The following is a 15858-nucleotide window of genomic DNA, read 5'->3' on the forward strand; positions in this document are numbered from 1 at the left end:
TCTTTTCCTCCGGTTTTTGTATTCTTACATTGTTGCATAATTTTCCTTATTCATATTTGTGTCTGTGACCATGAGCTGTTCTGTGCAATATTGTAAGAAAAATTTTAAAATTAAGTGATAGATATTTACAACATATAACAGGAACAAGATATGCTACCAGCTTTATACACCTTTTGCATTAATTTTTTCCTACAAAGCAACATATGATCTACTATTATTTCAAAAACAATGAAAAACTATTGGCAAATAAATAATAAATTTGAATTGATATATATGAATGTGAATTTCCTTTAACAGGTGCCTTATTATGTAGTCTACATAAAAGTTAAAAACTAAAAAAACTCTTATTTTTGCTAGAAAAAAAATTTAATTTGAAAATGCATTTGGAGACTTTAATTTTTCATTTACATAAAAGTCTTTGTGATATTTTTTATTAACTGCCCAATAAATCTTAAATTGGTTTTGAAAGTTACAAGAAAAAAAAGACTTTATTGCTAAAAAGGAAGATCATCTCCACCCTCTGCTGGTATGTTTGCACAACTACAGGTTATTTATTTTAAACTTGGTCATTTTCTTTTTAGTAAAAAAATAAAATAGGCAAATCCAGTGATTTTAGTATTTAGAAAACAAATAAACTGTTATAAATGTCTAAATGAAGCATTCCTTTGAACTAAGGGAATATAAACCGACTTGTTTGGTTCGTTTACTAGCCTTGGAAAGAATTATACAATGGCATCAATTTATTGTTAATGAGTAAAAGTCATAATGTCACATGCTTCCAAATCATATAATTCCAATTTATTAGCCAACTGTATAATCTGTGGTGGTTTAATGTTTGTATTATAGAAATACTAAAACATTAAAAAGATTGTGAAAAGCCTGGAGCAAATTATTTGTGTCTGAACTATCACTGACAACAGTTAGATGAATTATCATATGGTAAAGGAGTAGTGAGTTTTTTTAAAAGGACTGAAGTAGCTTTCAATAGTGAAATGAAATAGAATTTGAGTTAGAAAAGTAAATTTCAATTTATAAACATACATTTTGGACTGATGGTCACATAAAATATGAATTTTAGTGTTAAAAATGTAGGTTCATGAAAAATACAAAGTCTTTATAGTAATGTAAGGATTCTTGGCACTTCTCTAGGTCTTATTTATTTAAATACTTTGTGTTACAATTTAAAAGATTTGAAGAGTTTATTAAAACACTCAATTGACTTTTGTATTTTGTCATATTTGGTCAGATTATTTTTATAAAAATAATTTCCCACATTCTCATTCTCTTTCAGAGGCAGCTACTTTATTAATTTTTGTATACCCTTCAAATTACTTTTAGCACATTTACATGCCTATAATTATGTAATTTTGATAAGCCATATGTTTTTATGCTATTTTAATTTGAATTTTGTAAGTTTTAATTATAAAAGTAGTTCATGAATTTATTTTCATTGTTGAAACTTTATATTATTTGTTACATTGATGCCCCCATTGATGACAACCCCCAGTACAAAAGCCCTCTTCACGGATAATTCCTGTTCACACTTTGAAGTACATCCTTCCAGATTTTTTCCTATGCATTTACACACATATGAATCTGTAGAATATTTATTATTTAAAAATTGTCATAATACATTTGTAATTTATGTAAATTGTATATAACATATCAGTTAGGTACTTGATTTTATTAATTAAATGCCTTGGAAATTTTCTTCTGTCAGATAATATCTTTTACCCTATATGTTTAGTTCTTGTCTGTTATGCTGTGGAATAGATAATACCATATTTTACTTTTTCAAGTCTCCTATTAATGGACATTTATATTATTTTAATTTCAACTGTTATAAACCCGCCTTGAATGTCTCTGTATATGTTTCTCATGTTTCTGTGTGCAGATATGTGAGTAGTATTCTAGGGTAAATGCTGAGAAGTGAAATTACTTAATTTGATATTTTGATACATAATTTTCTACAATGATCTTAACAATTTGGACTCCTTCATAAGTGTCTATATGTACTCCTTCATTCGTTCAAACTTGATATCATTTAGTATTAAAATGTTATGGGTGAAAAATAGTATCTGTGGTTTCTTGATTAATAATGGAGTTAAATATCTGTTCATATGTTGATCAGTGATTTGTGTTTCTTCCATGAAATTCTTGTCTGTATTCTTCGTTACCTTTTTTCCTATGTGTTGTCTGTTTCTTACTGGCTTGTAGGAGCTCTTTCTATATTCTCTAATTACTAACGGGTTTCAATATGTCTTTATATATTCACTGGAAATTTGTATATCTTCTGGGATTTGCATGTTCATATTCTTTGCCCATTTATTTTTCTATTTGAATTGTCTTATTCTTACTGATTTATAAGAATTCTTTGTATATTCCAGATATCAATCCTTTGCCTGTTTTATATGTTTCAAATATTTTTCCCATTCCTTAGAGAAATCTACAAATAGTTGACTGGCATGGAATACAGAAGACCTGCCACTGTCTCAAGGTGTCAATAAGTGTTCCAGATCCCATGGGATTCATCTGAAGCTAGATGCCATTTTCAACCACATCCTTGATTAGCTTTACCCCTGTCCTATCATGCCTTCTTTCCTAACCTTCTCTTGAGAGTAATTCTCTAATAAATTGCTTGAATAAGGATTCCTTGCTAAAACATAAGCAAGACGAAAAAACAACCCTCAGAATGGAAGAAAATATTTGCAAATGAAGCAACCGACAAGGGATTAATCTCCAAAATTTACAAGCAGCTCATGCAGCTCAATATCAAAAAAACACACAACCCAGTCCAAGAATGGGCAGAAGACCTAAACACATTTCTCCAAAGAAGATATACAGATTGCCAACAAACACATGAAAGGATGCTCAACATCACTAATCATTAGAGAAATGCAAATCAAAACTACAATGAGGTATCACCTCACACCAGTCAGAATGGCCATCATCAAAAAAATCTACAAACAGTAAATGCTGGAGAGGGTGTGGAGAAAAGGGAACCCTCTTGCACTGGTGGTGGGAATGTAAATTGATACAGCCACTATGGAGAACAGTATGGACATTCCTTAAAAAACTAAAAATAGAACTACCATACAACCCAGCAATCCCACTACTGGGCATATACCCTGAGAAAACCATAATTCAAAAAGAGTCACGCACCACAATGTTCATTGCAGCTCTATTTACAATAGCCAGGACACGGAAGCAATCTAAGTGTCCATCAACAGATGAATGCATAAAGAAGATGTGGGACATATATACAATGGAATATTACTCAGCCATAAAAAGAAATGAAATTGAGTTATTTGTAGTGAGGTGGATGGACCTAGAGTCTGTCATACAGAGTGAAGTAAGTCAGAAAGAGAAAAACAAATACCGTATGCTAACACATATATTTGGAATCTAAAAAAAAAAAAAAAAAGGTGGTTCTGAAGAACCGAGGGGCAGGACAGGAATAAAGGCACAGATGTAGAGAATGGACTTGAGGACATGGGGAGTGGGGAGGGGGAAGGGTAAGCTGGGACAAAGTGAGAGAGTGGCATGGACATATATACACTACCAAATGTAAAATAGCTAGCTAGTGGGAAGCACCCTCATAGCACAGGGAGATCAGCTCTGTGCTTTGTGACCACCCAGAAGGGTGGGATAGGGAGGCTGGGAGGAAGACACAAGAGGGAGGAGATATGGGGATATATGTATATGTATAACTGATTCACTTTTTTATAAAGCAGAAACTAACACGCCATTGTAAAGCAGTTATACTGCAATAAAGACGTTAAAAAAAAAAAAAAAAAATTCCTTGCTTAGGCTCTGCTTCTAAGAAACCTAACCTACAGCATTGCAAGGAATTTTTTTTCCAAAATAATATTTTAAGACCAAACCAAATTCTCCAATGTAAGAAATAATAAAATTTTCTTTATTAACAAACATATATACTTTTGAATGTGTGCTATCCTCTTTAAAGTTGCATACTTGTTATGACATTTTCATTGTTCAACAAATTTATCAGATTCATTCTTTTGAGAATCATGTTCAGGGTCTGAGACAGTCTTTGCATATTCATGATATTGTCAGTTATTTGCTTCTTTAAGTCTGGGTTATTTTGTTGAAAGTAAAAAAAAATAATACTGAATAAGTGAACTTAATATTTACTTAATAAAAAATTGAAATGAATGTAGGCAGTTACATATATGTGTATTAGTGTATTAGTTCCAAGCCCCGAGCCCAGTGACATATGGGTACTCTGGCCTCTAACCTTCCTTTTTGTCCTATTCAAGACTGACTGGAAATGACGGTATTATTTGTCTGCTAGTAGACAGAATTAGAACTTCAGCTGAGAGAAGTTGGGGAGGTTATAAGCTAATTAAAATGTACTTGGCTGTGAAATAGTACAAGTATGGTTAATTTTTCTTGATAATTTATAGTTATTAAAGATTTATCATGTGCTAGACCTTGTTCTAAGTGCTTTTTGGTTTTACTTATTAGATCATCACAAAATCTTTAACATAGTTGAAACTATTATCCTCATGAAGGCTCAGGGAGTTTAAATAACTTTTTAAGCCACTCTAAAGTCACACAGCTCTTCTGTGTAGTGCTGAATTCAAATCGAGATATTTTTGCATGAGAGTCTTTTTTCTTAACAGTTATGCATCCATTGTGTATAAATGCCAGAACATAAACTATAACGTTCTTTAAGTATAAATGTAGTCTCATTATTTATTTAGGCCTGGGTCACATGTAGATATGACTTTTAGACTTTTTTCTTCTTTCACTACTAACTTCTGTCTAATTTCTGGTCAAAATCCATTCTTTCTCTCTCTGTTTCTCTTCTCCCTCTGTTGTCTCTTCTGGTCAATGAAGAACTGAGATTATATCTGGCTGGGTTTCAAGATTACATGTCTTTCTAAATATGTATTATGGTCTCTGTCATTCTATTAATTCAGACAAGGGATGCGTCTGCTTCCCTAAATCCTGCTAGAATAATCTCTTTGAAATGTATTCCCCTTCCCTATTGTAACTCTTCCCATTATCATGCAATTTAGCACCATGCACGCTCTTTCTCTTTTTACCTAGGAGGTTGATTTATTGATTTACATATCCAATAAGGGACAATCTATCTCTGCTTACATGCAATTTTTAGGGTCAACTCATTTTGATATAAGCAAGCATTTCTGATATAAGCAGTTATTTGTATTATTTTCTTGTTTAATGTTGAAAATAACTTACTGTACTCAGTGTGGCTAAATCATATGCAAATTTAATAAATTGTTAATTAAACATATCCAATCAATTATGTGATTTGTAACTCTTGCTGTCTGGCCGACAGTCTCATTCTCTTCCCTGTGACGGATCAATAACCCACTTGGTCCTGAGCAGTCATCCTTTTAATGTATCTCATATTGTCCTCACTAACCCTGCTGGTTGAAGTGGCCCTTGTCCATGGGTGTCAGTGATTTATCATTAAGAATGCCTCTATTAGTTCCATATTTATTTAAATGAAAACAATAAAACATTTCAGAAATACATTCAAAGATAAATTACATCATAGTTAAAGTAAAATTAGGAGTATGGGATTAACAGATACACACTACTGTATATAAAATAAATAAGCAACAAGGATTTACTGTAAAACATGGGGAATGATATTCAATATCTTGTAATAGCCTATAATGGAAAACAATCTAAAAAAATATATAAATATAACTGAATTACTTTGTGGTACACCTGAAACTAACACAATATTGCAAATCAACTGTACTTCAATTTTTTTTTTTTTTTTTTGTACTTCAATTTTTAAAAAAAGATTATTGAGATGTAAATTGCATGAACTTTGTAATAGAAAGAATCTGGGCTGGAGGGCTTTCCAGCTAAGCCATAACACCTATCAGGACTCATTTAAATCTGCATCAAAATGACATAATTAGATAAGATTGACTTGGAAGCTTATTCAAGCTATTATCTATTTAATTTTGGCGAAAATTCATCAGTGTCCTTTGATATGTTTACATATGATTTGTTTTCTGCCATTGCTTTCTTAATGTTGAAAGTTGTTACCTAGAGAGTATTTGGTTTCTGTGAATTTTCTTTTTTTTCCATTTTCACCATGTATCATTGATTTTCTTTTAAGTGTGGTCATTTAGGCTCTACCTGGTTATTTTCTGATATCTTTTCTGAGAGAGAATAGAACTGAGACTGTATTTAACTTATGCAACATTCCCCACAAACACTTCAAATATTGGTCATTGTTTTTAAATTCCAATAAAAATGTATACTTTAAGGATGTTTATCATAAGGGATTAGAATACTGAGCCCAATTTATACACCTCCACCTCCCCCGAAATTTTTTTTTTTTAAACTTATTTATTTATTTTTATGTATTTATTCTTGGCTGTGTTGAGTCTTCGTTTCCGTGCGAGGGCTTTCTCTAGTTGCGGCGAGCGGGGGCCACTCTTCATCGCGATGCATGGGCCTCTCACTATCGCGGCCTCTATTGTTGCGGAGCACAGACTCCAGACGCACAGGCTCAGTAGTTGTGGCTCACGGGCCTAGTTGCTCCGTGGCATGTGGGATCTTCCCAGACCAGGGCTCAAACCCACGTCCCCTGCATTGGCAGGCAGATTCTCAACCACTGCGCCACCAGGGAAGCCCCCCCCGAAATTTTTGATGATTTTTTAAATAGAGTGATTGGGGCAGATTTTGAAAAGTAGCTCATTTTCATAATCACTCTATGTGCTGTACCATCATGCACCACTTGCTTGAATGCATTTCATTAAAAAAGGAAGAAAGTGCAAATTTACTCTGTACCAAGCAGAGTGTTAAGTTTCTTTGTGATGTTGTACCTTCCATCCTTAAAGAAAAATCACTATAAAATAATTATTATCTGTGTTCTCATTTATGCTACTGGTAAGTGGCAGAGCTTGGATTTGAAACCAAAATTTTTTTTATGATGATTGCATGTCTGTGTAAAGGGTACTTTGTTTGTGTAGGCTTGTTTTTGCAATAATATACCACTAATTTTGGGAGAGAGACAAAGGATACTCAGTCTATCTCAGATGTGGGACATCAGGTCCCTTCATCATCTTTGGCTCATAGTGAAAAAATATGAGGGCTGTCCAAATTCTAGGAAAATAGAAAAATGACAGGAAAGAAAAAGATTAAGGGGGTTTTGTTTTGCTTCTCTTACCTGCACAGATAGACATACCTGTTTGTGCATATGGTAATCAGTTTCCAAGATGATAGCTGTGAAACCCTTCAAGGTTATTTTATGTCTTTGATTAATGCCTTTGGAATTATGGGAAAAAAGTATAATTTTTTTTCAGTATATCTTACTTCTTTAAGGTATTTTACTTTTATTCTAATATTAAATAGGTAACAAATTAATGATCCATATAACCCCTTGAACTAGAATTTACATCTTTCTCAACCATGCCAATTAAGAAATTCAGCTCCAATTTTATTCAGAATAGATCTGCCATATAATGTGGTGCTCTATTAAGGGTAATGATAGTGTTTGCTAAGGTTGTAGAGATCACTGAATAAAGTACTTTCTGGGAGCTTTTTGTTAAATCGTGGTGCTCAAGAACAAAGGATCCTATTTCTTCAGTTGAGATCAAACTGAGTTTCATACCACTTCTAATACAGTCAGTCTGCATCTGTGGAGGTAGTATTGTCTACAGGTCAGTATAACTTTTGTTTATTTAGACAGCATTAGAAGTATAATTAGAAGACACCGTTCTTACATACAGAATTTGTTTTTCCAAAGAAAATATTTATGGTAATAAAGATCCCTGGACTATGGGCAGGTCTAATTCAACCTGTGTGTTTTTAGGACCTGTTACAGTTAAAGTGACTATGACTTCTGAACCAACAAACATTAGATGAGAATTGAGAAAATATATTTTATCTGATTTGGAAATTTATACAAATATATGAAAATATGTACAAGGTTTGCTAAGGAATTAAAGGAAATTGTTATAATAATAAATTTGTAATAAAAATAAAATTATCATGTTGTAATGTTGTATTTGTCTTTCATGAATAAGTTGAAGTTGATTTGATGATATATTGTTATTCAACTTGTTAACATTGTCTTCAAATGTTAGCAAATTGTAGATTATTGATTTTACAGTTTGAAGACTTTCAATTAACTTATGACTCTAAAAGTTGTAATTCAACATAATTAACCTCAAAATTGTAGCATTTCATTTTTGGTAGACAGAAAAATATGTTTGTGTTTGAAATACTGTTGTGTTCAAGTGAAAACTTCATTTTATGAAATCCATTGACTCTATAGGTACTAATTGTGTATTAGGCACCTGGGGTCTCAAAGCAAAGCAAAAATGGCCTTTGCCATTAACAGGCTTAAGGTAGGGACTTCCCTGGTGATACAGTGGTTAAGAATCCGCCTGCCAGTGCAGGGGACATGGGTTCCATCCCTGGTCCGGGAAGATTCCACATGCCGCAGAGCAGCTAAGCCTGTGTGCCACAACTACTGAAGCCCATGCGCCTAGAGCCCATGCTCCACAACAAGAGAAGCCACCGCAATGAGAAGCCCGCGCACCACAACGAAGGGTAGCCCCCGCTCGCCACAACTAGAGAAAGCCCACCTGCAGCAATGAAAAGCCAATGAAACCAAAAATAAAATTAAAAAAAAAAAAAAAAAGCTTAAGGTAAAATAGTAAAGTCAGATAGATAAATAGATGTTTACTATGTAAGGTAATACTTGAGGATGCATAAAGGAGGAGTACTAAGTCCAAAATGGAAGAGAGTAGGAAGGGGGATCAGAGATGGCATCTGGGAGGGACCATGTTGTAGAAATAGGAGTTTTACTACATCACAGTTCCTGGAAGGACATTCCAAGCAGATGGTTCCACTTCTGCTAATGCCTTGATGGTGAAAGTGAACAGAAAGTGGCAAGTAGTAATCAATGCAATTGGAGAATGAAATATGAGACATAGATTTTAAAGTCTTTCTAAAGAATATGGATAATTCCAACCTATAGATATTTTGTCTCTCTCATTTAGCTGGAATAAAGAACTTCATTTAAAAGACTATCTGTAGATAAAGTGAAACAAAAGATTTTTATCTCTAATAGATTTTATATCTATTCCATGTCATCCCATTCAGTGTATAAATATCTCTGTGTATCTATGATGCTTTTACTTAAATTAAGACAGATATATTAGTAGCACATATGTATTGTAAATGGAAGTCTGGTGGTTTTCATTAAGAATTTTATTGTAATTCTTTTTTCTGAAAATTTTTCATTAGTTAAATCCTTTGAATACTTGCCTAAGAGACATGGGATTTATTCACTCTTTTATTTTTGATTGCTGATACAAATGTAAGAAATACTAAAAAAAGGTCAAGAAATATTTCAATATACGTAAATTCTGAAGATATTTCAAAAATAATGGTAAATATCTTGACATTAATACATTGAAGGCCATAGGTTCACCACCAGCTGCAAATCATTATGGTTGATCATGCTCTTATTAGAGCAAAATTATTCACTGGGCATTGAATGGAAATAAATCTTGCCTATAAATAAAAAAATCGCAGCTGAGAATGATGTTAAAGCATTATTAAGAGTGAAAGTGTAAACAAAATTGTATTATTTTTTGTATCCATTTCAGAACATCTAAGCTGGGAGGAAAATGAGATAGTTTTAATTTGTGAAAGACTTCACAAACTAGAATGTCTTTGTATTTTAAGCTTTCTTCAGCTAAAGCCTTGCAAGAATACTTAAATGTTTTAAAAGTGGTTCACACATAGTTTGATTTAAATTCAAATTCAGTGAGTGCAATTAAAGATCATCCAATAAAAATCATGAAAGGCAAATTGATTTTATATCATTTAGAACAAAATATCAAATATTTAAAAACGCGTATGTGAAAGAGAAAATATTTTCCATTTTTGTCATACACTTCCTCAAGGACATGAAAGTATTTTACTTGATCAATCTAATAATTTATCTGCAAGGATGATAAAATGGAGGGCCTCTCATTTTATGTAGTATTTATTATTGTTAGATAGTTTTGGTTGCAATAAATAACAAAAAGAAACAGCATGATTCAAGTTGACAAAGCGGGGGTGTGCACATTATAGTTAAAGAATTAAGTGAAATTTAGAAACAAAGCAAAACAAAACAAAATAGGAACCAAATCATGGCACATTATAAAAACCAGTGAAAAATAGCAGTCACCGTAAGAGAAAGGTCTACCATACAACTAGGAATTTCTGAAGTGGAAACATGTCTGGGCCTTCAGCAGCATAAGCTCTTGGCTTTTCACTCTAGTGAAAGCAGTATATACCATGCTGATTATGAACTGACCCTGTGGTTAGATAATGCTTAGTTTCTTAGTCCTGCTTTAGCACTTATCCGCTGAGTGACATAGGCAACTTATCTTTCTGCTGTAAAGTGACCATAGTAATATCTACTTCTATAGTTATAAGCATTAAAAGAGATAATCTGTTTCAAGTACTTGGTGCATCACAGTTAATGAACTGCAGCGGCCACCTTCTCCTCCTCATCCTTCTTCTTTGTCTTCATCATCAATACCCTGACATTAATATGGTTCATAAATTTTCTATGCTTCTGCTTTTCTCTGCATGTAGTCTCCACTTGTCTTAGCATTACCAGTTGAGTTAGCTTTCATTTGTCTTTTCTTCAACTCATGGCTGTGGTTTCCTCATAACTTTATCTTGTTTATAATTCTACTCTAGATCCTTTATGATGTGGTTTACTTTCCTTTGCCAGTGGTCTAATTATCTCTAAACTTACTAAATCATACTCCAACGGGAAGAACCTGTTCCAATTGGTTTTTTCTTTGAGTAGAGATTCTCGGGTCAGGTCATACCTTAGTCTGGTCTGTGGTTCTGTTAAGCTCAGGTCAATTACTTGTTGAGCCCCATGGTACATCTGGTGCTGGCCAACAGAGGCAGTGGTGGGGCATTTTACCTAGAGAGCAGTGATGGTGGCTGTCATATGCCTACTAAGTCTAAATAAATAAACATAAAAAGTTAAGATTAAACAATTTACCAAATTATAGAACTGATGTGAGTAGTAAGGCTGAGTCTTGAATAGTAATCTCGTGTCTCCCAATACAAATTTAGACTTCAAATATTCTTGGTCGTTGTGAAGTGGTGGCACCATTATAAAATTTCTCTACAAATTATTGGATATTTTGCTACATGGAAATACAGAAAATTCTTTAAGTATCAGAATTTTACTATTTATTATTTTAGTATAACAAATTCTGTGTCATGACTGAAAAACCAATGTTATGTTTTAAAATGTCTTATTTATAATTGAATTCTATTAACTTGTTCTATTTGTTTTAACTTTTCTCAGGTTGCTAAGTTGGCTGTCACAGTGCAAGCCTTGGAGTCCCAATGGGGGACTCCGGATCAAGACGATCTACTCTGGTCTCCCGGTTGCCGATATTCAGAAGGAGTATTAGCAGAAAACATGATTCTCTTCCTTCTTCACCCTCCTCCAGTAATACAGTCGGTGTACACAGTTCATCTCCTTCCAGCACTAACTCAAGCTCAGGTAGTACAGGTAAACGCAGGAGCCTCTTCCGTACTCCTTCCATTAGCTTCCATCATAAGAAGGGGAGTGAACCTAAGAAAGAACCTACCAACCAGAACCTTAGTATTTCAAATGGTGCTCAACCTGGTCACAGCAGTATGCAAAAACTGAGTTTGGAAGAACATACTAAAACCAGGGGAAGACATTCTGTTGGTTTTAGCAGTTCACGAAATAAGAAGATAACAAGATCTTTGACAGAGGATTTTGAAAGAGAAAAGGAGCACTCGACTAATAAGAATGTCTTTATAAATTGCCTAAGTTCTGGCAAAAGTGAGGGGGATGATTCTGGATTCACAGAAGAACAAACTCGCCGTTCTGTTAAGCAGTCGACAAAGAAGCTTCTTACTAAATCTTTTTCATCTCACTATAAATTTTCTAAGCCAGTTCCACAGAGCCAATCCATTTCATTGGTACAGCAATCTGAATTCTCACTGGAAATTGCACAGTACCAAGAGAGAGAGCCTGTATTACTAAGAACTTCTCCATCGTGTTCTGTGGATGTAACAGAACGGGCGGGAAGCTCTTTGCAATCTCCACTGCTTTCTGCTGATTTTACTACAGCTCAGACACCTTCAGAGTTCTTAGCCTTGACTGAAGATTCTGTGTCTGAAGCAGATGCATTTCCTAAAAGTGGAAGCATGGCATCCCACTGTGACAACTTTGGCCACAGTGATTCTACCTCTCAGATTTCTCCCAATCCTGCTGCTGCTACAAAGACAACAATAGACCTTATGGGAACTGTTCCCTGTGCAATTATGTCTCCTGGGAAATACAGGTTAGAAGGTCGGTGTAGCACTGAATCTAAATCCTTCCCAGAAACCTCTGCTGCTAATCAGAAGGAAGTGTTATTGCAAATCACTGAACTACCTGCTATGAATGCGAGTGACTCAGAGATTCACCTATCAGCAGATACAAGAAGAGGAGAACATATGGTGATACAAAATGGTGAAACAATGTTGGCAACAAGTTCCCCAAGGAAACTTGGATTTTATGAGCAACATAAAGCAATAGCTGAACGTGTTAAAGGGATCCATCCTATTTCAGATTCAAGGATAATACCCTCTTCCGGTGATCATTATATTTTAAACAAAACATCATATGGATATGATGCAAATCCTGCCAAAGGTATGATGATTTTCTTTGTATAATAAATGATATGAATTATAATTTTCATTATAATTTCTTCAATTTTCTTATTCTATCTGTTGGAAACTACATTTTTCTTAGTTTTCACTCTTTAATATTCTTTCCTATTTATAATTTGTCTTAAATTATTTCTCTGCTTAACCTTACTTCATTCGTATCATGCTGAAAATGTAATTTATCCATGTTACTTATTTTTCTTAGTTGTGTAATTCAGATTCTGACCCTCAGAAGAAAGTGGAAGGAAATTAATTTTATTTGCAATGTGGCTTTATCTAAAATAAGGGCTATCTTTTTTATAGTTCATGATAGAGTATTGGTATTTCTTAGTTAAAGAGTAGATATAGCCCAGACACAATCATTATAAAAGAAATTTGTATAATTTAAATTCTTTTTCCTATTTTAACAAAGTTTTTATTATTAAATAGGATCCATGTTTTGGCACAGAAAGAGGGAGGGAAGGTTGATTTACTCCAGTCTGTTATTTAACAGAAAACATGGTTTTTCAATATAAAATTCAGTTCAAGAGAATTGTTGAATATATAATACCTACTGGCTGTATTTGACATTTTTTATTCTTTTTTCTGTACTGTGTGATTCCTACTACCACTGCTGCCACTTTTACTACTACTACTAACAGTAATAGTTCTCCCAACAATATGTCCCATTTACTGTTCTGTGCCCTTTGGATACATTAATTTATTGAATCTGGAAGTGATGGAAATCACTACTATTATTCTAACTCATTCTATAGGCACGATGATTGGAGCACAGACAGGTTAAGTAATGTGTCCAAAGTCACAAAGTTCATAAGTAATTGTTTAGGATACAATTCCTGTGAGGTAGGCACTAGTATGTTCCCCATTTTATACATGAGAAAACTGAGACCAAGGGATTATACAGATGGTAAGTGGCACAGCCAAATTACAACTATCTCAATCCAAATTTCAGGCTCTTAATGACTAGGTTGTACTACATGTCATGACCCAGGCTCTTTCCAAAACATTAAGAATAATACTAAAATATTAAATAAAATTTGTAATCAGTGAAATTATATATTATATAATGTCAAGAATCATAAGTTTATCTGACTTACCTAACTAGTCTCTCCATGAATATAGCAATTTTACAGTTTTAAATGCATGACTTAATTTTCCAACTGTCTTCATATTTTTTCACATTTGATACAAAATCACTTTTACACATCTGCCTACTTGTTTTCATTTTTTGTCTTGGTAGCCTTGCTTGTATTTTGGGATTTAGTTATACCTGCTTAATTCTTTAACTATAGTATAATTATAAGAATGATAATGATGGTGATACTATGTGCCCAAAGATGTGCTAAGCAATTTGCATGCACTGTTTTATTTAGTACTAACCAAAGATTTATGTGGAAGTTATTAATGACTAAGGTTTAGGATTAAGTTAAATAACTTCATGAAATCACATTGTTCGCAAACGGTGGACCTCAGATTAGAATGTAGGCAGTTTTTTAGAAAATTGCACCCAAAAAAGGTAAAAGTATAATTATTTTGATTATATCTAATTCTTAGTTAGAAATGGTGACTTGCCTCAATGTCAAACTCTAATTGCAAGCCATTTAACACATTAATTTCACTGAATTTGATACCATGATGCCTGTTCCTGGACATTAGGTGATAATTCATAGTATGTACAACTTGTAAAATAGAAAGAGACAGGCAAATAAGCTGGTAATGTCAAAAAGGAAAAGTTGGTTGCATACTATTCTTCATTTTCATCAATAGGAGATATTCATCTGCTATTCATAAGGATTTTATAATTTAGAAGTTTAAAGATTTTAAAGCCATTTAGACAAATGTATTTTATGTAAGAAAGGGTTGCCAAATTCCATAATACTAAATTTATTCTGTATTTATTATGAAATAAGTTTAAGCTAGTATTTAATATACATATGAATGTGCTGGGTGTACATTCATATCAGAATTATTAATGGAATTTTGACCTCTCTGGAAATTTAACTTTTACTCATTGGCTTAAAAAGTTACTGAAAAAACTGCCATATGTTGGCTTAATAGATTCTAGCCAAGAGCCTTTAAACCCATAGATGAGCCCAAACAGAACAGTTTAATTCATTCATTCATTCATTCAACAAATATTGTTTTGGTACTGTTTTAGGCACTAAGGGTATAGCAATGAACAAAACGAATTAATTCCTTCCTTCATGAAGCTTACTTTCTACTGGGAATACTCAGACAATTAATATACAAATAAACAAATGTCAGGTGGTAATAACTGCCGAGGATGAGTTTAAAGCAGAAAAGAGGATTAGGAAGTGGGGGGTGTGATTGTAGTTTGCATTTTTTAATTTTATTCAGGTATAATTGGCAAATTGTATATTTAAAGTGAACAAAGTGATGATTTGATATATGTTACATTGTGAAAGGATTCCCCCCCCCCCATCAAGTTAGTTAATACATCCATCACATCACATATTTACCTTTTTGGGTTTTGTTTTTGAGAAATTTAAGTTCTACTCTTAGCAAATTTCACTTATACAATACAGTGTTATCAACTATAGTCACCTTGTTATACACTAGATCCTCAGATCTTATTTATCTTATAACTGAAAGTTTGTACCCTTTTACCAAGGTAACCACTTTTCTACTCTCTGTTTCTATGAGTTCAGCTTTCTAAAAAAGATTCCACATATAAGTGATACCATGCAGCATTGGTCTTTCTCTGTCTGGCTTATTTCACTTAGCATATCTTCAAGATTCATCCATGTTGTCACAAATGACAGGATTTCCTTCTTTTTTAAGGCTGAATAATATTCCATTGTATGTAGATACTGCATTTTCTTTATCCATTCCTCTTTTCTCATACATAGGATGTTTCCAAGCCTCTGCTATTGTGAATAATGCTGCTGTGAACATGGGAGTACAGATATGTCTCTGAGATAGTGATTTTGCTGCTTTTGGGTATATTACCAGAAGTAAGATTGCTGGATCATATAGTAGCTCTATTTTTAATTTCTTGAAGAACCTCCATGTTTTCCATAGTGGCTGCACCAGTTTACATTCTCATCAACAGTGCACAAGGGTTCCCTTTTTTCCATATGCTCAAAAACATTTGTTGTC

The 15858-nt window shown here is 33.4% G+C and overlaps 1 protein-coding gene across 10 annotated transcripts in view; it reads left to right on the top strand.

Annotated features, from left to right (window-relative positions):
• CCSER1 (coiled-coil serine rich protein 1) overlaps positions 1-15858 on the top strand; it is a 1297084-nt gene that overhangs the window by 149541 nt on the left and 1131685 nt on the right. For all 10 annotated transcript variants that reach the window (XM_082391649.1, XM_082391651.1, XM_082391652.1 and 7 more), the window contains exon 2: positions 11357-12721. In XM_082391649.1, coding sequence (XP_082247775.1) covers positions 11398-12721 — 1324 coding nt within the window. In that variant the 5' untranslated portion in view covers positions 11357-11397. The remainder of the gene's footprint in view (positions 1-11356; positions 12722-15858) is intronic.

This window comes from Balaenoptera borealis, assembly GCF_965194805.1.
Source record: "Balaenoptera borealis genome assembly, chromosome: 4".
Lineage (NCBI taxonomy): Eukaryota > Metazoa > Chordata > Mammalia > Artiodactyla > Balaenopteridae > Balaenoptera > Balaenoptera borealis.